At 43.6% G+C, this 17,962-nt stretch overlaps 1 protein-coding gene across 4 annotated transcripts in view; it reads left to right on the forward strand.

Annotated features, from left to right (window-relative positions):
* The first annotated feature begins 13 nt into the window (after window positions 1-13).
* The window catches only part of URB2 (URB2 ribosome biogenesis homolog), a 76,995-nt gene continuing 59,046 nt past the window's right edge, over window positions 14-17,962 (forward strand). For 3 of the 4 annotated variants that reach the window (XR_006165597.1, XM_042795887.1, XM_042795886.1), the window contains exons 1-9: window positions 14-164; window positions 304-464; window positions 1,677-1,853; window positions 3,559-6,937; window positions 8,918-9,078; window positions 10,303-10,413; window positions 11,340-11,582; window positions 12,631-12,721; window positions 14,341-14,480. Coding sequence is in view for 3 of the 4 variants with exons in the window: in XM_042795887.1 (XP_042651821.1) it covers window positions 41-164; window positions 304-464; window positions 1,677-1,853; window positions 3,559-6,937; window positions 8,918-9,078; window positions 10,303-10,413; window positions 11,340-11,582; window positions 12,631-12,721; window positions 14,341-14,480 (4,587 nt within the window). In the remaining variant the exon portion in view is untranslated. The remainder of the gene's footprint in view (window positions 165-303; window positions 465-1,676; window positions 1,854-3,558; window positions 6,938-8,917; window positions 9,079-10,302; window positions 10,414-11,339; window positions 11,583-12,630; window positions 12,722-14,340; window positions 14,481-17,962) is intronic. The other variant, XM_042795885.1, reaches the window with a different exon arrangement.

Here is a 17,962-nt window from a genome sequence, read left to right on the forward strand (position 1 = left end):
GGTTGGGGCCGCCCCGCGCGCAGGCGCCCTCCGGCCGCCAATGGGCGCCAGCTTCCCCCCGCCCCCAACCTCCTTCCCGCGATCGGCGATCGGCTGGCGCTGCCTGGCGGGGACAGAGGTCGGCGGGGAGGCGCGCGAGGCGCGCGGCGTGGCCGGGCGGGACGGTGAGGGCCAGGAGGCATCGTGTGGGGGGCGGGGGATCCCCGCGAGGGGGGAATGGGGGCCGGGGAGAGGTGGGAGACGAGGAGTGGGGGGGTGTGTGTGGGGTCTACTGCCTTCGCCTTATCCGACCCTTCCTTCCAGCTCTGTGCGGTCGCCTCTCCCCTGGGCCCGTCCTCATGGCGGCGGTTTATTCTGGGATTTACCTGAAGCTGAAAAGTGCCAAGACTTCTTGGGAAGACAAACTGAAACTAGCCCGTTTTGCGTGGATTTCTCAGCAGTGTGTCCTTCCTAATAAGGAGCAAGTAAGTACATGGCAATGGTAAACAGTGAAAGAAAAAAAAAAAAAAAAAAAAGGCAAACAGCTAATTGCTGCTGTGAATGGATTGAGTCATAAGATCCAGATCTCGGTGCTTACGCTTTTGACCCTCGGTAGTAGTGCAAATATAGCTCTGATGTGGAATTGCGGGCAGCTCGTGATTTCTGTGTGGTTATACGAAGTGTTTTCATAACACCATCTTTCAAGCAGCTTCATCGGAAAGATCTGCATTAGGGTAGGAAGAGTCTTTCTTATAGAGAGGGTGGTGTGCGTGTGTGTTCTGCCTGCTGGAGAGATGAGAAACCGTTGTCTTAAGAACTGTCATTAGCACTGGTTACTATAGTTTATACAGGAGGCTCTAAAGCCTGATGCATCTGATCACGGTTAAGAACAAGAGGTTCAGGGTGGGAGAACTGGCCGTAGCTAGGCGCCTGGCTTCTGGTGCTCCAGACTCGCCCTGCACCTGCAAGGGGCTTCTCCTTGGAAGGCGGTTTGGTGCTCTCTGCTTAGGAACCCAGCCTCACCCCTCCAGTCTTTTGTTTTGACCCTGTTTGCTGCAGGTCTGCTCAGTGTTTTCTCCGAGTGAGGGGTGTCTTGTGCTGCTTCTTCAGCCTAGTAGTTTTGTGGGGCCTAGGGTTTCTGCCATCTAAGATCTCTGGTTTGAATTCTTGTTGCTTCAGTTACTTAGAATATTAAACCTAGCCATACACCATCATTTTCTTTTTAAATCAACTATTTAAATGAGTGGTTTCAACCTTTTCCAATTTGCACACATCTAAATTCCTAGGCCTGAATTTCTAGGTAGCAAATTTAAACATACGAAGAGGAGGATGTGAAGGGAATACCAGTTGTCAGAAAGTGAAAGCTATCGGATTAAGTTTTGATTTAAAGGACTACATTTGCTTATCAGTATCAACTGTTAGAATTATGCCCTGATGAAAGGGCCTTAGGATGTTGACTCCTGAAGGCTGTTTTGAGATGGCACAGGGAAGCGCAGGGCCAACACTGGATTTAGAATAAAAGCTTTTAGGAATTGAAACCTACCAGGGCAGACTCCTCTGCTCATTCAAAGCCTGTTCTGCTTGGATGTAGAGCAGTTCTCAAGGCACAAGTGCTGTAATTGTGAAAAAGTGCTACTTTTGTCTTGTTTTCACATGGGGGGTTATTAAAGATGACTTCTTTTTCCTTTTGTTAACAGGTATTACTCGACTGGGTAAGCCATGCTTTGGTTTCATACTACAATAAGAAACCTGAACTGGAGGATGAAGTTGTTGAGAAACTCTGGGCATATCTAGACAGTGTTATCCATAGTAGAAGACTACAGAATCTCTTAAAGAGTGGGAAGACAATCAGTCTCAGTTTTTCAGTTGCACAGGTAACTAAAACTGTGGCTATTTTGTAATGTGCTGAATAGCAGTGTGTGTCTACTACTGTACGTGACTCTTCCTCACAGTGTAGGGTGTTACATGAAATATATAATAATTAATCTGATAGTTTCTAGGACCTATACTAAAAACTCCTCTATTTCTGTTCAGCAATACAGTTTGTATTTGTGCAGCACTAAGGCTGAAAATGGCAGAGCATTCTAATAATAACATTCCTCTCTGTCTTTAACTTCTTCAAACTATCAGAGAATGGTCTGAGTATTTCAATAGGTAAGTAAAGGCTCAGTTCCGTGTGTTGCTCTTCTATATTATTTATTGCTTAGATTGCCATTTTGCCTGGGAGTCTCAGCGAGAGAGATGTTTTCCCTCGCTGTGGGGCTCATCAGTGTGTTTGGTTTGAGTACTTCTGCATTGTGACATTCTGTTCAGCACACCCTGCAGCTTCTTATGATGACTGAACAGTGGCAGCACCAAATCATTATTGGTCTTAATCATATCATTATTTTGCGCTCAGCTGAAACTGAATGGGGGAGACTTCAGTTACAGTTTAGAACTGAACCAGAAAGCGTAACTTCTTGTTCAGCTTTCTGGTTACAGAAATAGCAGAATTAGTGGATGGCTGCAAAAGCAGTCAAAATGACTGGAAAAATTACTGTTTTAGTTGTGGTCTGGTTGGAAGGAATCAGGAGAAGATTGTCTTTAGCTGCAGAAATCAAGTTGTGAAGTACACAAACTGTTTGGATGAAATCTGTGTTTCAGAGATATTGCGCAGAAAGTTTGCAAAATTTAAACATGGTCTGGGTGTGAAAAATCTGTCTGGCTGAAGATTAAGTGAGAGATACAAGCCAGAGTACCCTAAAGACCAAGTACAGAGGTGGTAGACAGTCCACCAGAAAGAATTTAAGGATCTGTTTTGGTCCAGGGGGAGCTTGAGCTGAGGAGATGAACCTTCCGCTACAAGGTGTAAGGAGAGAGATGAGGTTTTTAACTTTGGAATAGAGGCAGATTTGTAAATTGCTACTGAATTTGTTTGCTGACAAGATCATCTGGAGGTGAGAAAAGGCCTCAAATAAAAAGGGGATGAAAGGAGAAAACCGCAGGGAAATCAACACAAAGTTTGAGAAAAGGAAGGGAAATGCAAGTTCAAGTAAACTTTTAATTCTTTAGAATTGCTTATCCCTTAAAGAGAAGAGAACAGTCCTTCACATTCCAGATACCAGCACAGGAAACTGACTCTTTCTAAAATATAAGAATGATATCTAGTCATGGACATTCTTACTGAATAAGCTTCCTGGATCAAAGGTGGAACATGTGTTGTGTGGGAGTTTGTTGTTTTTTGTTTGGAGCGTAATTTTGGGGACCTTGCAAGATGGGAGGAAATTTATCCTTACTCCCTTTCTGTAGAATCAACTATTAGGATCAAGTATGGTCAGTCTTATGCTGTTGCTAGTAGCACATCTACTGAGTGAGGGCTTCCTCACTCATCCCGTGGTGCAAACAAGCGCAGGGGGACAGTTCTGGCCAGAGGAACTTCTAGTTTGAGACCTACAATGTGTGAGGCCCAGCAGCAGCTGTTGGCAGGTCCTTGTTGCTTCTTCCTTGCAGACAGAGCTCACAGAAGGTGGTGTTGGTTCATTATGATGAGCTTTATCTTTGTGTGCAAAATTGACTTTTTTTTTTTCCCCCAAACCTCAGGTCATAAATGAAAGGTTATCAGAGGCCTGTTCTCAAAAAACACAACAAAACATTGGCACAGTGCTGAGTTGCTCCAGTGGCATCCTTTCTACTTCTTCGCTCTCCATCATTTACACCACAAAGTGTGAGCTCTTGATTGATCTCCTCAGCAAGCTGTCCACGCTGGCCTGTCAGCAGCTGGCTTCTGATGACGCTGTGGGTTCCCAGTTGTTCAGTGTCCTCCAGCTTACCTTTGCTCAGTACCTCCTGATCCAGAGGCAGCAAACCAACCCAAATCGTGTGTTTGGGCAAGTGACAAGTCACTTGCTCCAGCCATGTCTGCTCCTGAGGCAGTTGCTGACTGTGAGGAGCTGGACACAAGCAGATGACAATCATGTGCGTCAGCACCTGAGCAGGGAAATCCGAAACCAAGTAGAAACTTTGCTGCAGTCTGGCTTATTCCCGCCTGAGCTTTTCTCATCGTACAAAGAGGAGCTGCTGCCAGAACAGGAACTCCAGGAAAAGAAGAAAGGAGCTTTGAAAAGTCTTGTGCTACCAGTCAGCACAGTGCAGACCAAGCTGCGCAGTGGCTTTTGTGAACCTGCCCTCCACGGAGCTGTCGTGGCTGGTTCCGTGTCCCTGCTATATAAGCTCTTTCTGGATGCGTACTGTAAGGCAGAAAACCACCTTGTGTGTTTCCACATGCTCAGCAGGTTTTTTGGCTGTCTCCAGCTCTCTGGCCTGCAGCAGGGCATGAGGGAGGACACGCTCTCCCCTGCGGATTGGAGCACGGAGTTGCTTGCTTTGGAACAGCTTCTGAACTTGGTGCTTAGCAGTGATATCTATAATGTTGCCAGTGACCGCATCCGGCACAAGGAGGTACAGTTTGGGTTTTACCGCCAGCTAGCACAGATGTTGATGAGGCACTCCCAGGCTTCCATCCCTGCATGGTTCAGATGTCTCAAACTCCTGATGTCATTAAACCACCTTATAGTAGAGCCAGACCTGGATGACTTGGTGGCCTCGGCTTGGATTGATGCCAAGGCCTCTGAGCAGCGTACGAAGAAGCCCCAGGAGGCCCTCATCAACACTGTGTTTCAAACTTACTCCAAGCTGCGACAGTTCCCACGGCTCTTTGAGGAGGTGCTGACAGTCATTTGCCAGCCAGCTGCTGATGAACTGAGGCTGCCTGTCTTCTCTGCTGGCCTGACAGTAAAGCTTCGTGAGTGCCTCCTTGAACTGCCACCTAACCAGATTCTGGACATTTTGTGTCTTTTCGTGGAGAAATGCCAGACCTTCATCATTCCTGCTGTTGAAGGGTCAGCTGACATGGCCTCGAAGCTGCTATCAGTGAGCTCGGTGCTGCATGCTTTTCTGTTCAACATGAGGAGCTTAGATGATGTCACTCCTTCCCCTGTGGTCCTTCGCACTCAGAGTCTGCTGGCAAAGATGCAGAAGGGAATAATTCGGCCACTGATGGAGCTGCTGCAGGTTCCTAGAAGAGAGGAAGAGAAGTCAGAGCTTTGGCTAAGAAAGGCCAGTGATTCTGCTCTCCTCCTTGTTTACACTTGGGTTGAGGTAGACACTTTGTTTGGTGTTAGCTGCAGTAAATATGTGTCTCCGACAGCTGAAATTGCTGGTTCTGTTACTGAACCTGCTGCAAGGCACTGGAGCATGTCAGCTTTCCTCCCTGGTGTGAAGGAGCAGTGCTGGGAGAGACTCATGGAACTTGCAAATGGTTTTGCCTCCACTAGTAAATACTGCCTAGAACTGCTCACGCTTCAGAAAATGAAGATGGTCTTAATGCAGACCAAAGCTGACCTGCAGGCATTGCAGCATGGTGCTGCTTTCATCCTGGAGTCTGGGAGATCCAGCATGAGCAGGGGAGAATCTGAACCCTGGGATGGAGACATCAGCGCAGTAAGTGATCTTACCTACCCCACGGCACACTGGCACCTCATCATCTCCAACCTGACTATCCTGTTGCCGTATAGTTCCCCGAAAGATGTAGAGTACATTGCAAATGTGCTTCTAGATACCTTAGTATTGGCCAAAGCTCAGGAAGCGGCTACAGACCAGGAGCCTTCCCTCAGCATTGGAAAGATATCTCTTGATTTGATGCATAGTTCCTTTCTCCCGGAAATGAAGGTCCTGCATTGTGCTTTTCTGACACGTCTTATTGATCAGTTTGCTAGGGTGCTGCCTGCTGCTGCCAGGGATTCAGTAGATCTGCCACTTCAGCAGCTCTCTGCAGGTAACATCCCTTGGCATGAAGAAATCCTGGCTCATTGCAGACCTGTTGACCTGTTGGAAGCACCGTCAGAAAGCAAACCGCTGAAGGATCAGCTCAGCTTGTCTTGGAAAACACTGGAGAAAGTTGCCCATTGTATAGTATTGTTAGCAAAAAGTGACTGCCCTGTCATCCTGAAAGAAAGTCAGCTCAAAAGCTGCTTGGGTTTGCTGGAAATTGCTTCCCTTCTGAAACTAGACAGTCTCCTTCCCTCTGATTGTACCCGGTGTTTTCTGGTGCTGCTGTCCCTGCTAGCCAATACCAGGCCTAGAGTCTCTTGCAGCAAGCTGATATTGCTGAAGTTTCTAAGTACCTGCTTCCACCTCCTGAGGTGCCTGCAAGCTGGCAGGAATGCCAGCTCTATTTTTAAGGTGTTTCATGCCAGCGATGTTCTTGAGGCTGTCATGACCTCCCAGCTTACAGCTAGCAAATTCTTCACTGATGTCTTGACTGTTCCTGATTGGACAGAGTATCTCCAGGAGGTCCAAGCCTTTTTAGAAAACTTTCTTCAGGTGATTATTGAAAGAAGGCAAAGTGTGAGGCTCAACTTGGAAAAGTTCATGTCTTTTCTGGTGAGCTGCAAGCCAGGCATTGATGCAGCCAAAAGCAAAGGCTTGAAGAACTGGAATCCCGCAGCTGGGCAGTTACTGCTCATGGCATTCACCACACTGTGTCATGTCGTCACACTCTACCTTCAGCAGCTGCCAGAAAAGAAGCTGCAGTCTGCGGATGTGCTGTCTGCTCTGTTGGAGCCAGTCGTTCTGCAGATGGTCAGAACTGTGGAACACAGTCTTCAGAGTAACACCCAAAACCAGCCTTTGCCTGTGGCATTCATACCATCTGTCACGACTCTTCTCAAAGCAGATCTGAGCCATGCTGTCAGGAAGGGCTGGCAGAAGGAGCCCAGTGGGTTTTTGGAGCAGCCCCGTATTAAACTGTACCAAAAGTTTTACTCTCAGATACTGAGAGAGCTGCCCTGCGCAGGAGGTAATCTGCAGTTCCTTCAGTCTGCACTGCAGTTCCTGACGGTCTTCTGCTCGGTGCCAGAGCTGTATCCTGGAAAAGAAACTGCAGTCGTGGTTGTTTTTGCTATAAAAAAGCTTCTCACTGGTATGAAAACTTCCTTTCTCCACTTCCTTTGCTAGTTTTGCAGCACAGGGGCGAATTAAAAGCTGTTCAGCAAAACATACAGATTTTTCAAAAATCTGTATTTACTTGTGTTAAAGCAATAGGCTATCCTTTTATAAACACGTAACAGGAAAATGTTCAAGGTGGCAATGTTATGGTAGACCATAGCCATCATCTAATTTGGTAATGACCTTCTGGAAGATGTAAACATCTTAATAAAGTTGAGGTCCTGAGTTACTCATCCCTGTAGAGCATTTTGACAGTAACTGGAACGTGGTAATAGTTCTGGATGTAGGGCTGAAGGTGCAGTGTCCTACTCATGTAGTTGGTATAGTAGGCACCACTGAAGCAGCTGATGAGTGCCAGGTCAGATCTGATATGTCTTATTTGAGGGTCTTGGAGAACCTTACAGCAAAATACTCATTTATTTTTGTATCTGGTAGGTAAGGTTATGGAACAGTGGAAGTTGCCTAACTGTTAAGAATGCTGAACGCCTGTAATTCTGAAAAAGTCTGTGTGAAGTTGGCAGATCGATCCCTTTATCCCCATCAAATAAAGAGCAGAGCTGGAAATTACATGAAAAACTTCTCGCCAGCTATGTGACCTAATGGCTCTTTTGTATTGTCTCGTTCAGAAAGAGAGGCGAACTAATATCTGTTCTCTTTGATTTCTTCAGACAGTTGGAATTTGTCAAACTTACTACTAACATGCTCTAGTGCAGTGGTCTCCAAACATTTTTGATTGCGCACACCTATCAGTAAAAAGAAAATAAATTGAGCGTGCAGCCTCAGTATTTATTTATAAATTATATGCGTGTGCTACTCTACTAGTATACTATGTACATTACAGAGCATACACAAAAAAAGTTTAAAAAGCGTGAGGATAAAGATGAAATAAACATCACTTCTACATTTTCTTTTATCTATTAAAGTTATTTTATTTATAATTCCCACACCCCAGTGGATTGTCTTGTGCACACCCCAGGGTGTGCACACCTCACTTTGGAGGCTGCTGCTCAATTGAACTGTGGTCATGATCTCAGTGTTGATACTGGCATTAGGTAGTTAAGAACAGAGCACAGCTCTCCATGGAAAATCTGATTTTGAATCTGTGCAGTCGAGTTTGAGCTAGAACTCAACACATGGATACAGGCTTGGTCTGTCTCTTCCCTGTCCTGCTTTTTGATCCTTCAGCGTTGTGGGGTTCAGTGAGGGTACTGAGAGCAGGGACACGTTAGAACTAGGAACCATGAGAATGTGTCAATTGCTGTAATCTTTCTGCTGACTTTTCTCTCTCTCATCCCGCCCCTCACTTTACTAGTATAAGATTGGTAAAGTGGTTTAGCCTGGAGACATAATTAATCACTGTAAAAAGCAGTAAGAATTTCTGATGAATAAGTTAAGTATTCAGTAAGAAGAAATATGAATTCCTGTTGAAGAAGACTTTCAGCATTGCCACAGATCCTGTGGATACTTGTGGAACTGAAAAACAAGCCTTCAGAATCAATGAAGATATAAGCTAATCTAGGATTGTCTATGTAGTAACAATTGTGTAAGTGGGGAGTGCGACTTAAGATCAGCAGAGACCTAAGCTTTGTCAGTTTAATGCTTTTGTGACTTGTGATGGCTCTCTGGCCAGCATTTGTAGTAAAGCCCTGTGGCTTGTTTAGCTTGCTCCCTTGGCTTGTGCACATGCTTTGTTGTAGCATATCCACACTACTGAAATCTTTTTATTGGTATGATGACTGCTCTGTGAACCCTAGGGTAGGAAATACTGGAGAACAGCAATTCATTGCACTATTGGGGAGGGAGGTAAAGGGAAAGCCTGGGGCCCTCTATGCATTTTAGTGTTAAAAAGATACCCACAGAGCTGTTGTAAGGTTCAATTCACCCTGTTGCTTACCTGTGGAAGTCCCTGTCTTGGGAACTGATTAAAACATGATTGTGCCTCTTGAACATGCAGGTGCTGCGATCACGACCCAGGTGATCCACAGTATGGAGCTGGAGCTGACAGAGGTGCTTGTCCAGCTGCTGGGAAACTGCTCTGCCGAGGAGTTTTATACCATAATGAGGCTGATGCTGGAGGGACTTGAAATGAGGAATGTTTGGCAACAGAAGGCTAAAGTAAGGCGTGAGCTTAGTTTATTGTCAACTTCTTCAGTTTCTGTATCTTGAAAAAAATTTTTGGCTGAATGACATCTGATAAATACTTTTTTCCTCTTCCTGCTTTATGTTCAGTGGTCAAGTCAAATTCATTTACGTGGTTAAGGACTTGGTGACTGTGCTGAGATATGTTCTGGATATAAATTGAGGGAGCTGGAAAGGTCGTGGAAACCTACTGGGAAAACTTTCTATCCAGTTTAAGGACTCAGCAGTCTTGATTCCATGTGTTGTCAACAGAAATCACACAGTTGTGATGTTATAGACCATGCTGAAATTTTTTTTCTACTGGCTGATCATAACTCTTGCACAACAGATACCAGCAGTGAGTTTAACCACTGTTTGCTTCTGGCTCGTCTTACCACCTTCTTAAGAAGGGCACTTGTAGAAATGCTGGCATTTGAAAGTTTAAACCAAAATCACACCTCTGCTTTTGATATTTATCTCTATAAAGACATTTACTCTGTAATAACCAGATACCACTCAGTAGCTTTTTAAATACTGTTCCTTTCTCCAGAGCAGCTTAAGCAGCAGTGGTGACATATGGAACACTTTTGGCAAAAAAGCCAGCTGTACCCTCCGTAAAAAGCTCAGTGACTCTCTGAGAGTGGAACTTGGATTAAACTTGGGGGTTTATCAGCTTCTGTCTTGTTTGCCAGAAATAGACATGGATATGCTGCATCAATTCTTGATATGTCCTTTTGAAAGTGTATCTGGAGTTCCTGTACTGTGCATATAATCCCTGCCACCTGAATGTAGCTTGTAATATGTTTCTTTTATCAGTCTGTCATAACAGCCAGCAAGTAAAAAAATCCCTGCTGCCAAATGCAGCATTCTTAGCATATAGTGTACTGGTGTTTCTGTATTCCCCCTGCTTCCCTCTCTTACCTAGTAGTAGCTGAAGGCTTTCCATTCTTAAAAATCACATAAGCCTTTCTGTACAGTAAGTTGATGCTAAAATAAATGTAGCATGCAATACATTTGGGCCAGTGCTGCTCAGCGTATTGAATTTTGTTGAGCTGCTGCTAACTTCACAAATTCCAGAGAGATGTGTTGGTGGGAGGACTTTCATGTGTTAAGGCTCTAGTGATGCTCAAAACTGCCACTGCCCTTGAAAGAGCTCTCCTCTACTTGAAAGGAGCCAGTGCATCATGTACCTGTGACTGATCATAAGTCTGCTTTCTGCAGGAAGTATTGTCAGCTGTTACGCTAACCAAATTGTTGCTCAGCTGCCCATTAAGTGGAGACAAAGAGAAAGCTTTCTGGTTTGCCAGCCCTCAGATAATCACAGCTTTAGCTGTAAGTATCTCTTTATTATAACTTCATTACCTATCCCTTTGATTTGTTGGAGTCTATAGCGGTTACATCTAACATGCACAGAGGCAAACAGAAACAAAAATGTTGTGGATACATACCAGATTCACCTGCACTTTTTTGTCCAGACTTTTTCTCTACTCCTTCCTCAAGTAAATCTCCTCCTGTGAGTGCAATGTGTAGGTCATCTGTTTCTTACTGTCAGTAATTCTCTGGGACTGCACCATGTAATCTGGAGCCTGGGAGAAACTTGTTAGGCTGCAGAGAAGAGAGTCTGAGACTCCTGTCCTTCCTCCTGTCCGAAGGAGAAGGTAACTGTCAGCCACATGTTGCAGCAGAAGCCAACAGCAGCAAAACAAAAAGTAAAAAGTGCTCATATTAAAAAAACAATAGTAAATTCAGTGAATTATGAATGAGAAACTTAACTGAAAGTAACCAAACTCAGGTTTCCTGTCCTTCATTTGTGCAGCATACAAACCTAGTGATGTAGGTTTTCCTTCTCTCATGGTGACGGTGTCTCCAGACCAGAATTTGTCAGAGGTTAGCTCTGCAATGCCTGGGAATCGTGAGCATGCAATTTCTGCCTTTTTGGTAGGGCTGCATGCTTGTAAAGGAGTGAACTGCATCAATGCGTTCATGCGAGGAGGTGCAAAGAGGTGCTGGTTGTCAGGGGGCTGGGGACTCGTTATAATTCCACACTCAACCACAGTGTTTGCTTGAAATGTATCATATGCATCCTCCCCCAGGATGCAGCTGCATGAAAATGGCTGAAGCGCAGGGGTCTCCCTGCCAGTCCAGCTTGCACCAGTCTAGTTCTGCTGACTTGAGTCAGAGCATTATGGTTCTCTGGTGTGTGAATGCTACTGATAGGTGGCTAATGCACTCCTTATCTGTTTCCTGTCGTCTCGCAGATGCAAACCAAAGAGGCTTGTCAGGACCAGTCACTGATTTCCACAATAGTTGTACCTATTCTAGAGACTGTAGCAGCTCTGCTAAGGCAAGGAGAAGGGGTTCTCTTGAATCCACACCATGTGTCGTTGGCGTTCAGCATTGTCCTAACAGTCCCTCTGGATCTTGTGAAGACAGAAGAGTATCGCAGTGTCTTCCTGGGAGTCCATGAAGTGCTCTTCTCTATTGTGCAGTGTCATCCGAAGGTATATCTGTGAGGGGGTGGGAGGGGGGAGAAGAAGGTAGAAAGAACCAACACAGAGGCCAGTGATGAGAATTTCTTTTTTTAATAGTGGTTTTGAAGTAATTTGCCCTGATAATATGAAAGTGCTTTGTCCTGCTTGTCATTTAAAAGGCTGAGAATCTCAAAATAACATAATTTCAGTTCTGCTTTTGTTTATGCCTGCATTGTTGGTCTTTGGCAGCAGATTGCTTAACACCTAATGCTAAATTAGAATAAAACTTTCCCTTTTTTTATGGTTGATTTCTAGAAGCACAAATGGCTCAGGCTCTAGGATGTCATTCTCACTGGAGATCAAGTTTCTGTAGTCCTTTGAAAACAGGGCTTAAACATGTTAGAAGTTGGTGACCTTCAAACATTGTACCATCCTGGTGTTCTTGTTAGCCTTCTGGCATGGGAAGGTGAAGATGTGCCAGGACTTGCACAGGGTTGAAGATACTCCTACATGGAATATGTAGGCAGAGGTGGAAGAAAAAGGAAAGGGGCCTCCTCCACTTGTGTTGGGATTGAGGGTGGAGAAAGTTAAAGATGGGGAAAGGGCAAATTCTAAAAGCAAGGCAGTATGCTTTGCTAAAATGCTCTTACAAAAACCCTGTGGTAGAAAGCTGCCTGTCTGGGCTGTTTTCACACAGTGATCTGTAGTGTTACTGGGCCTTGCATTCTGTGAATCTGTCTGGCTACACAGGTTCTCTACCAGCAAGGACTAATTCCTTAGACATTAGGGTACTAAATCAAATGCTGCTTTGGAGAGATGACATAAGTCTATTATGTTTACTTGTTATTTATATTTGAATATGGCCAGGACTGCAATCCTGCTCCAGGATTCTAATGTGCTAGATACAGTATGGATGCAGAATGAAAAAAAAAGTTAGTCTCTGCTTCTGACAGCTCTATAAGCTATATAGTTTCCTTCACAGGAACTGATTTCCCTCAGACTATGGAGTGGTGTACCTCTACCCTCTCCACTACCTTTACTGCATAATCTCAGATGTTTCTGTTCTGTGTCTTTGCAGGTGCTATTGAAAGCAGCACCATCTTTTCTGAACAGTTTCCATCGTCTGGTTGTTTCTGTCATGCATGAAGGACGTCAGAAAGGAGACAGAGGTACCATATCCTTTCTACTTTTGCATAATATATACACACTGTAATTTTGTATATTCTGGAAGAGGAGATGCAGAACAGGACAGTCTGACACCAGAAGCAAAGTGCTCAAAACCTAGCTGTGGCATTGAAACTATAAGCCATAACCATCCTTCATGTAAAATTGGGGATGAGCTTTGTAGTATCATGGGCTTATGAAGATAACTGGGGTTCCTGTGGAGTTGTATGCAGATGGCACTGCTTTAACTGAATAAGGTATTCTTCACTGACTGGCTGGCAAGTGGACAGGAATCAGTAGGGCTTGCTGTGCCCAATTTCCTATCAACCCCTGTGCCTGAAAGCATGGTGGCTGTGAACTCTAGTGATACATGCTAATATGCCTGAGTTATTGCCCCAAATCGATCCTACTAAGTGGAATTTATTGAGATTGGAATTATGTTTACTACAGACCTGAATTGTCACCACTCCTTGCTAAGCATAAAGCCAGAACATTACACATATCTGAAGTATCAATTGGGATTAGATGATACATCTGTATGGTCAAGGATTTGGAATTAATGTAGTTAAATATCTCAAAAGGAAGAACAAAAAATAGAAGACTTGCTACTGGAGGTTATTAAAGAATTTGCATTGTCAAAGCAGTCAAGTCAAAGATGTTCACAGTGATTAAGATAATCATCCCATGCTTTATGCTGGTGAGGACAAATATCCTGTCGTTACTTGTGGTGACTTTTTGAGACAAGTTGACTTCATGGCCTGCAACTGATCATATCCCAGCTTTTCACTGATGTCCCACAGCATACGCCATGGTGAGATTTATCTTAGCTGATATGTTGCCCATAACTGTGGGCAAATGTAAGTGTACATATGCATCGTGGAGGAATAAGCTAACAAAGGGTCAGTGATGGAGGAAAAGGTGTGTTAAGTCGGTGCCAGACTTTGAGAATTTGCTTGCTTCTGCAGTATGTTTATATAAGGCAAGGGTCATAGGAAACTTATGGGTACATGGCATCCTCAAATTGAAAAAACACTTTGTTTATCTTTGTAGGATTGTTCTATGTTTCTAGATTTCCTTTCTCCCGTGTTTGTGTTAGTTCTCTTTATTCTCTGGCTACCAGGTATCTCAGGTGATGTCTCCAGTCTCACTTTAAATCTCCAGTGATGTGGCTTCTGCTGCTGTATTCCACATAATAGATCTTATCAGAAAGCTTTCTTACTATGCTGTTTCTGAGAGATGTGTTCTGATTTTCCGTAGGTAGAGGATATAATTTTCCTGTCTCCTTGTTCTCTCCCCCATAGTGCTAGATGGGACTGAACCATGGAAGGGACCATAGCTGCTGTTTTTAGCACTTCAGCATTTATAACAAATGTTTTTTGCCTTGCAATACATGTGGAGTTGGAATCAGTGTACTCTTACAAAATAACCATTGTAAAAGATGCTCGTGGTATGGTGTGGGGGACCTCTCAGCTGTGGCTTGATAAGAAAAGAAAGTAAAATGGGCAAGCTGGTGTTGGTTTCATGTAGTTCGAGAATCACGGAAGACTGGGTGATTCTTTTATTTTTTGTTTTCCTAGTGTTTTTAAGCTTCAGATGTCAGGATGCAACTCACTTTCTGTTTTAGGTAACACAGATGAGTTTGAAGTTATGCTGAAGTGTGCACACTTGGTGGAACGGATGTATACTCATATTGCTGCAGAAATGGAGGATTTTACTGTGTTTTCTGCTTTCATCGTGGCTCAGTATGTGACTGAATTGCAGAAGGTAATGTGTTCTCATCTGTCTTGAAAGCACTGTGGTATTGTGGTGGCTTTGGAGCACAAAGGCGATTTCCAAAGGCAATTGTGTTAAGTTTTGTAAAACCTGTGAAGTTATAAAAGTTGCTGTGCATCACAGGAATACAGGTTTGATCCAGATTCTCTGTTGTGTTGAGCAAGAGTTCCTGAGAATCTTTTTTACCCAGCTCCTGTAAACTTTCTAAAGGGGTTTGTGGTTTTCTTAAGGCACAACAATGCAATGCCTATTTACAGAACTGCTTTGGTTTTCTGTCATGTTGGGTGTCGCTTTTTCTTCATGTGGTAGTTAGGTTCTTCTCTCAGCTAGCCTCATTTGTCCAGTACTGATAGCTGTTAGGGCCCCATCTGGCAAAGTAATGGATAAAAATTCTCCTGCAAAATATTTTTTTAATCTGATCTGGATGAGTAAGTGAATGGAAAAAATGTTATCAAGCCAGAGAATTCTTAGCTTTTCAGTAATGCTTTTTCTATACCAAAGATATAATTACGATCCTTACTGAAAGCAACTACCCCTGCTACTGTGGGTGCCAGAACCAGGTCAGTAGCTTCTCACATCCAGACCTAAGTTCAAATTGTCATTCTGTTCAGCCTAATGGATTTAGATTTCACCAGGGTTTGAATGCTGCTTGTGTTGCAGGTACATGCAAATTGATTATTTTTGGCTTTGGCCTAGGCATGTGCTGAAATGCTGAAAAGGAATGTGCTGAAAGGAATTTTACTCTTTGTTTTTAGGCTTTCTTACCACACAAATATCCTAAGTGGTGCTATGTATGTTTCTGAAAGATTATGGTGTAACCAGTATAATGGAGCTTAAACTCAGCTGCCTTCTCTATTGACCGGCTTTTTTACAAGGTTTGGGAGCAAAACAATGGGATATGTCAGTTTTTAGCCATATTATTTAGTGTTCCTGGTAAGTTGGTTATTGCTTACATAGTAAACATAGTAGTTCAGCAGATACTAAGGACAAATTACTGTTAAGACTACTTCTGCTCTATTTAGATAGATATCTAATTTGTTCATTGCTGAATGTAAGTTAGAAAGCCTGACTTGAATTGTCAAATGACCTTTTCAAGTTGAAAGGACACTTGCCTCAGTATTAGCAGGAGTACAAAGTCTCATGAGACTTCTTGGAAAGTTCTGTGCAGCACTTTCACTGGGAAATGGAAAATGATGGATGACAGCTGAAACCACAAATCAGTAATGTATGCATGGAGCCTTTGGACATGGAAAGGGGAATTGGTATAGTGAGCCACCAGACGCTGTGACAAAGGGGTGTTTTCTGTCTGACAGAATAGATTGATCACAAGTAGGTGATGATTTATTTGCTCATTAGACTGGTGAGAATTGATGGATATGGGAGGAAGGGGATGCCTCAGCATGCCTGTCTTAAGGGGGGCATGTATACATCTTTCATGTTGCTCTGCAGAGGGAGAGAAAAACTCCTTTAACCATTCATCTCTTCTGAGTCCAGATCAGTGGCTTTCAGCCTGTGATCTGAAGACCCTGTGGGTCCATCAATGGTAACTGAGAAAAATATGTTGGTAGATTTAAGTCTTTATATGGGCGTCCACACACTTACTGGAACCCTTTCAAGGGACTGCAAACTAAAACTGATGAAAGCTACTGGCCTAAACGGTCACTTACTCCTAAAGTAGTTGTGTAACGTGTTCCCTCAGTGCTGCCTCTTTATACCAGGAAATAAAACATCCTTGTGAATTATTTTGTGTTAATCTAGAAAGATTCCTTGCTGGAGTGGGTGGCATCTATAGCCTCTTTCATACTGTTGACAGTGCTTTTCCCTTGTCTATGAGCTGTTGCTTAATTCAGCAATAGTGAAATACCTCTTCACACATTTAATGCCTCACATCAAGAGCTCTGTAATGCTTGACAAATTGGTTGTGCTAACTATATAGACCATAAAACTCTTACAGGCATAATTAACTGCCAGCCAGTAGTGGCAGCTGTTTAAATCTTTGGTTCTGCTTCCCATAGTGTTATTGGAGGGTGTTTATAGGAAACTGCACTGCAAAGCAAGAACAGCCCAAATAAGGCATGGGTCCAGATTAATCAGTGATACGAGGGGTGCAGTTCCATTAACTGCAGCTCTGAGGTGGTATCTGCTTATCAGTGGTTGTGGATTTTCCTGTCCTTGTTCTCTGCAGTCATTTCTCTGCCCTAGGAAGGGAGAGCCCAGCTCAGTGCATTCACTGGGAGTTGTGATGCTCAACTGTTCTGTTGAACATGGTGTAGGGAGAAATAGCATCTGTTATAAACCAGCCAATAGATCAGCTGACACAGAGGGGGAAAAATGTTACAGCATTTTGGACATGCAAACTCTTCAGGGACACAGATCCAAAGAAAGGCTCATGTGCCTTAATGCCTGCTGTATGTTTTTCCCAGCTATGTTAGCAGGTCTAATAAAATACATTAACTGTTTTACATTTAGGGCAGAAAGAGAGCAGGAGCCTGTCACAGTGATTAGGAGTGCACTTCATTAGCGGAAAGTTTATTAGTTGCTTCAGGAAGAAAGAAGTCTGAATTTTAATGACAGCTTTTTATGTAATTGTCATTAGGCCTGGAGTGCAGAGGCTTAGGTCTGGAGGCGTAAAGCTAATTTGGGGATTCAGCAAAGATAAGACGTGGTTCTGCTGGCAAAAATAATGTGATTATGCCAGAGGCCAGCACCGCCTCAGGCAGTGAAGTATTTATCAAGTGATTTGTGAGCAGAGGACAAATTTCAGTTAGCTTGAAGCACCAGAGGACTCTGGAGTCAGCACTGATGTTCCTGGTTGTGGTAGCAGTTCTTCTGGTTGTGGGGTTGGGCAAGGGTAATGGCAGGAGCAGGGCACTGAGTCCCAAATCGTTCCTTGTATTCTTTCAACTTTCTGCATGACTTCAGGCAAGGTACCTGATTCCTGATGTTAAAACTGAACAAGGACATGTTCGTCTCCTGCTTTTTGAAGGCTTCTTTTATTAAGGCTTATATGTTGAAGTCCTCAGATACAACTTGCTAGATAGATATCAAGTTGCTAAGTGATAAGTTAGAATTGATTGACTACCCAACGTAACTGATAGCGTAGCCTAAAGGAGATGCTCACTTGAAACTGAGTCTTAGTAGCATACAGCTAGTATGAGACAAACAGAATATACTGAAATGTGTAATCCAGGGCAAGTATTTTAGGGTTTTTTAATTACAGCTTTTCTGCTGAGGAGTTTTCATGTGATTCCAAGATGATCAGTGTCTTTGCCTCCACAGCAATGTGTATAGTGGCACTCTTGTGGATTTTATTGCAAGTGGCAAGCTTGTTCTGCAAAACGTATTTGCAAAAATCAGGAAAATATTGCACAAGTGAAAATCTTGGATTTTATCTAATGATCTGTTCCAGATGGTCTGATGCACTGGATAACATGTTGTCAGCATTTAATGTATACTGACTGTGGAAAGGCTAT

Source organism: Tyto alba, unplaced genomic scaffold (assembly GCF_018691265.1).
Source record: "Tyto alba isolate M040663 unplaced genomic scaffold, T.alba_DEE_v4.0 Super-Scaffold_22, whole genome shotgun sequence".
Lineage (NCBI taxonomy): Eukaryota > Metazoa > Chordata > Aves > Strigiformes > Tytonidae > Tyto > Tyto alba.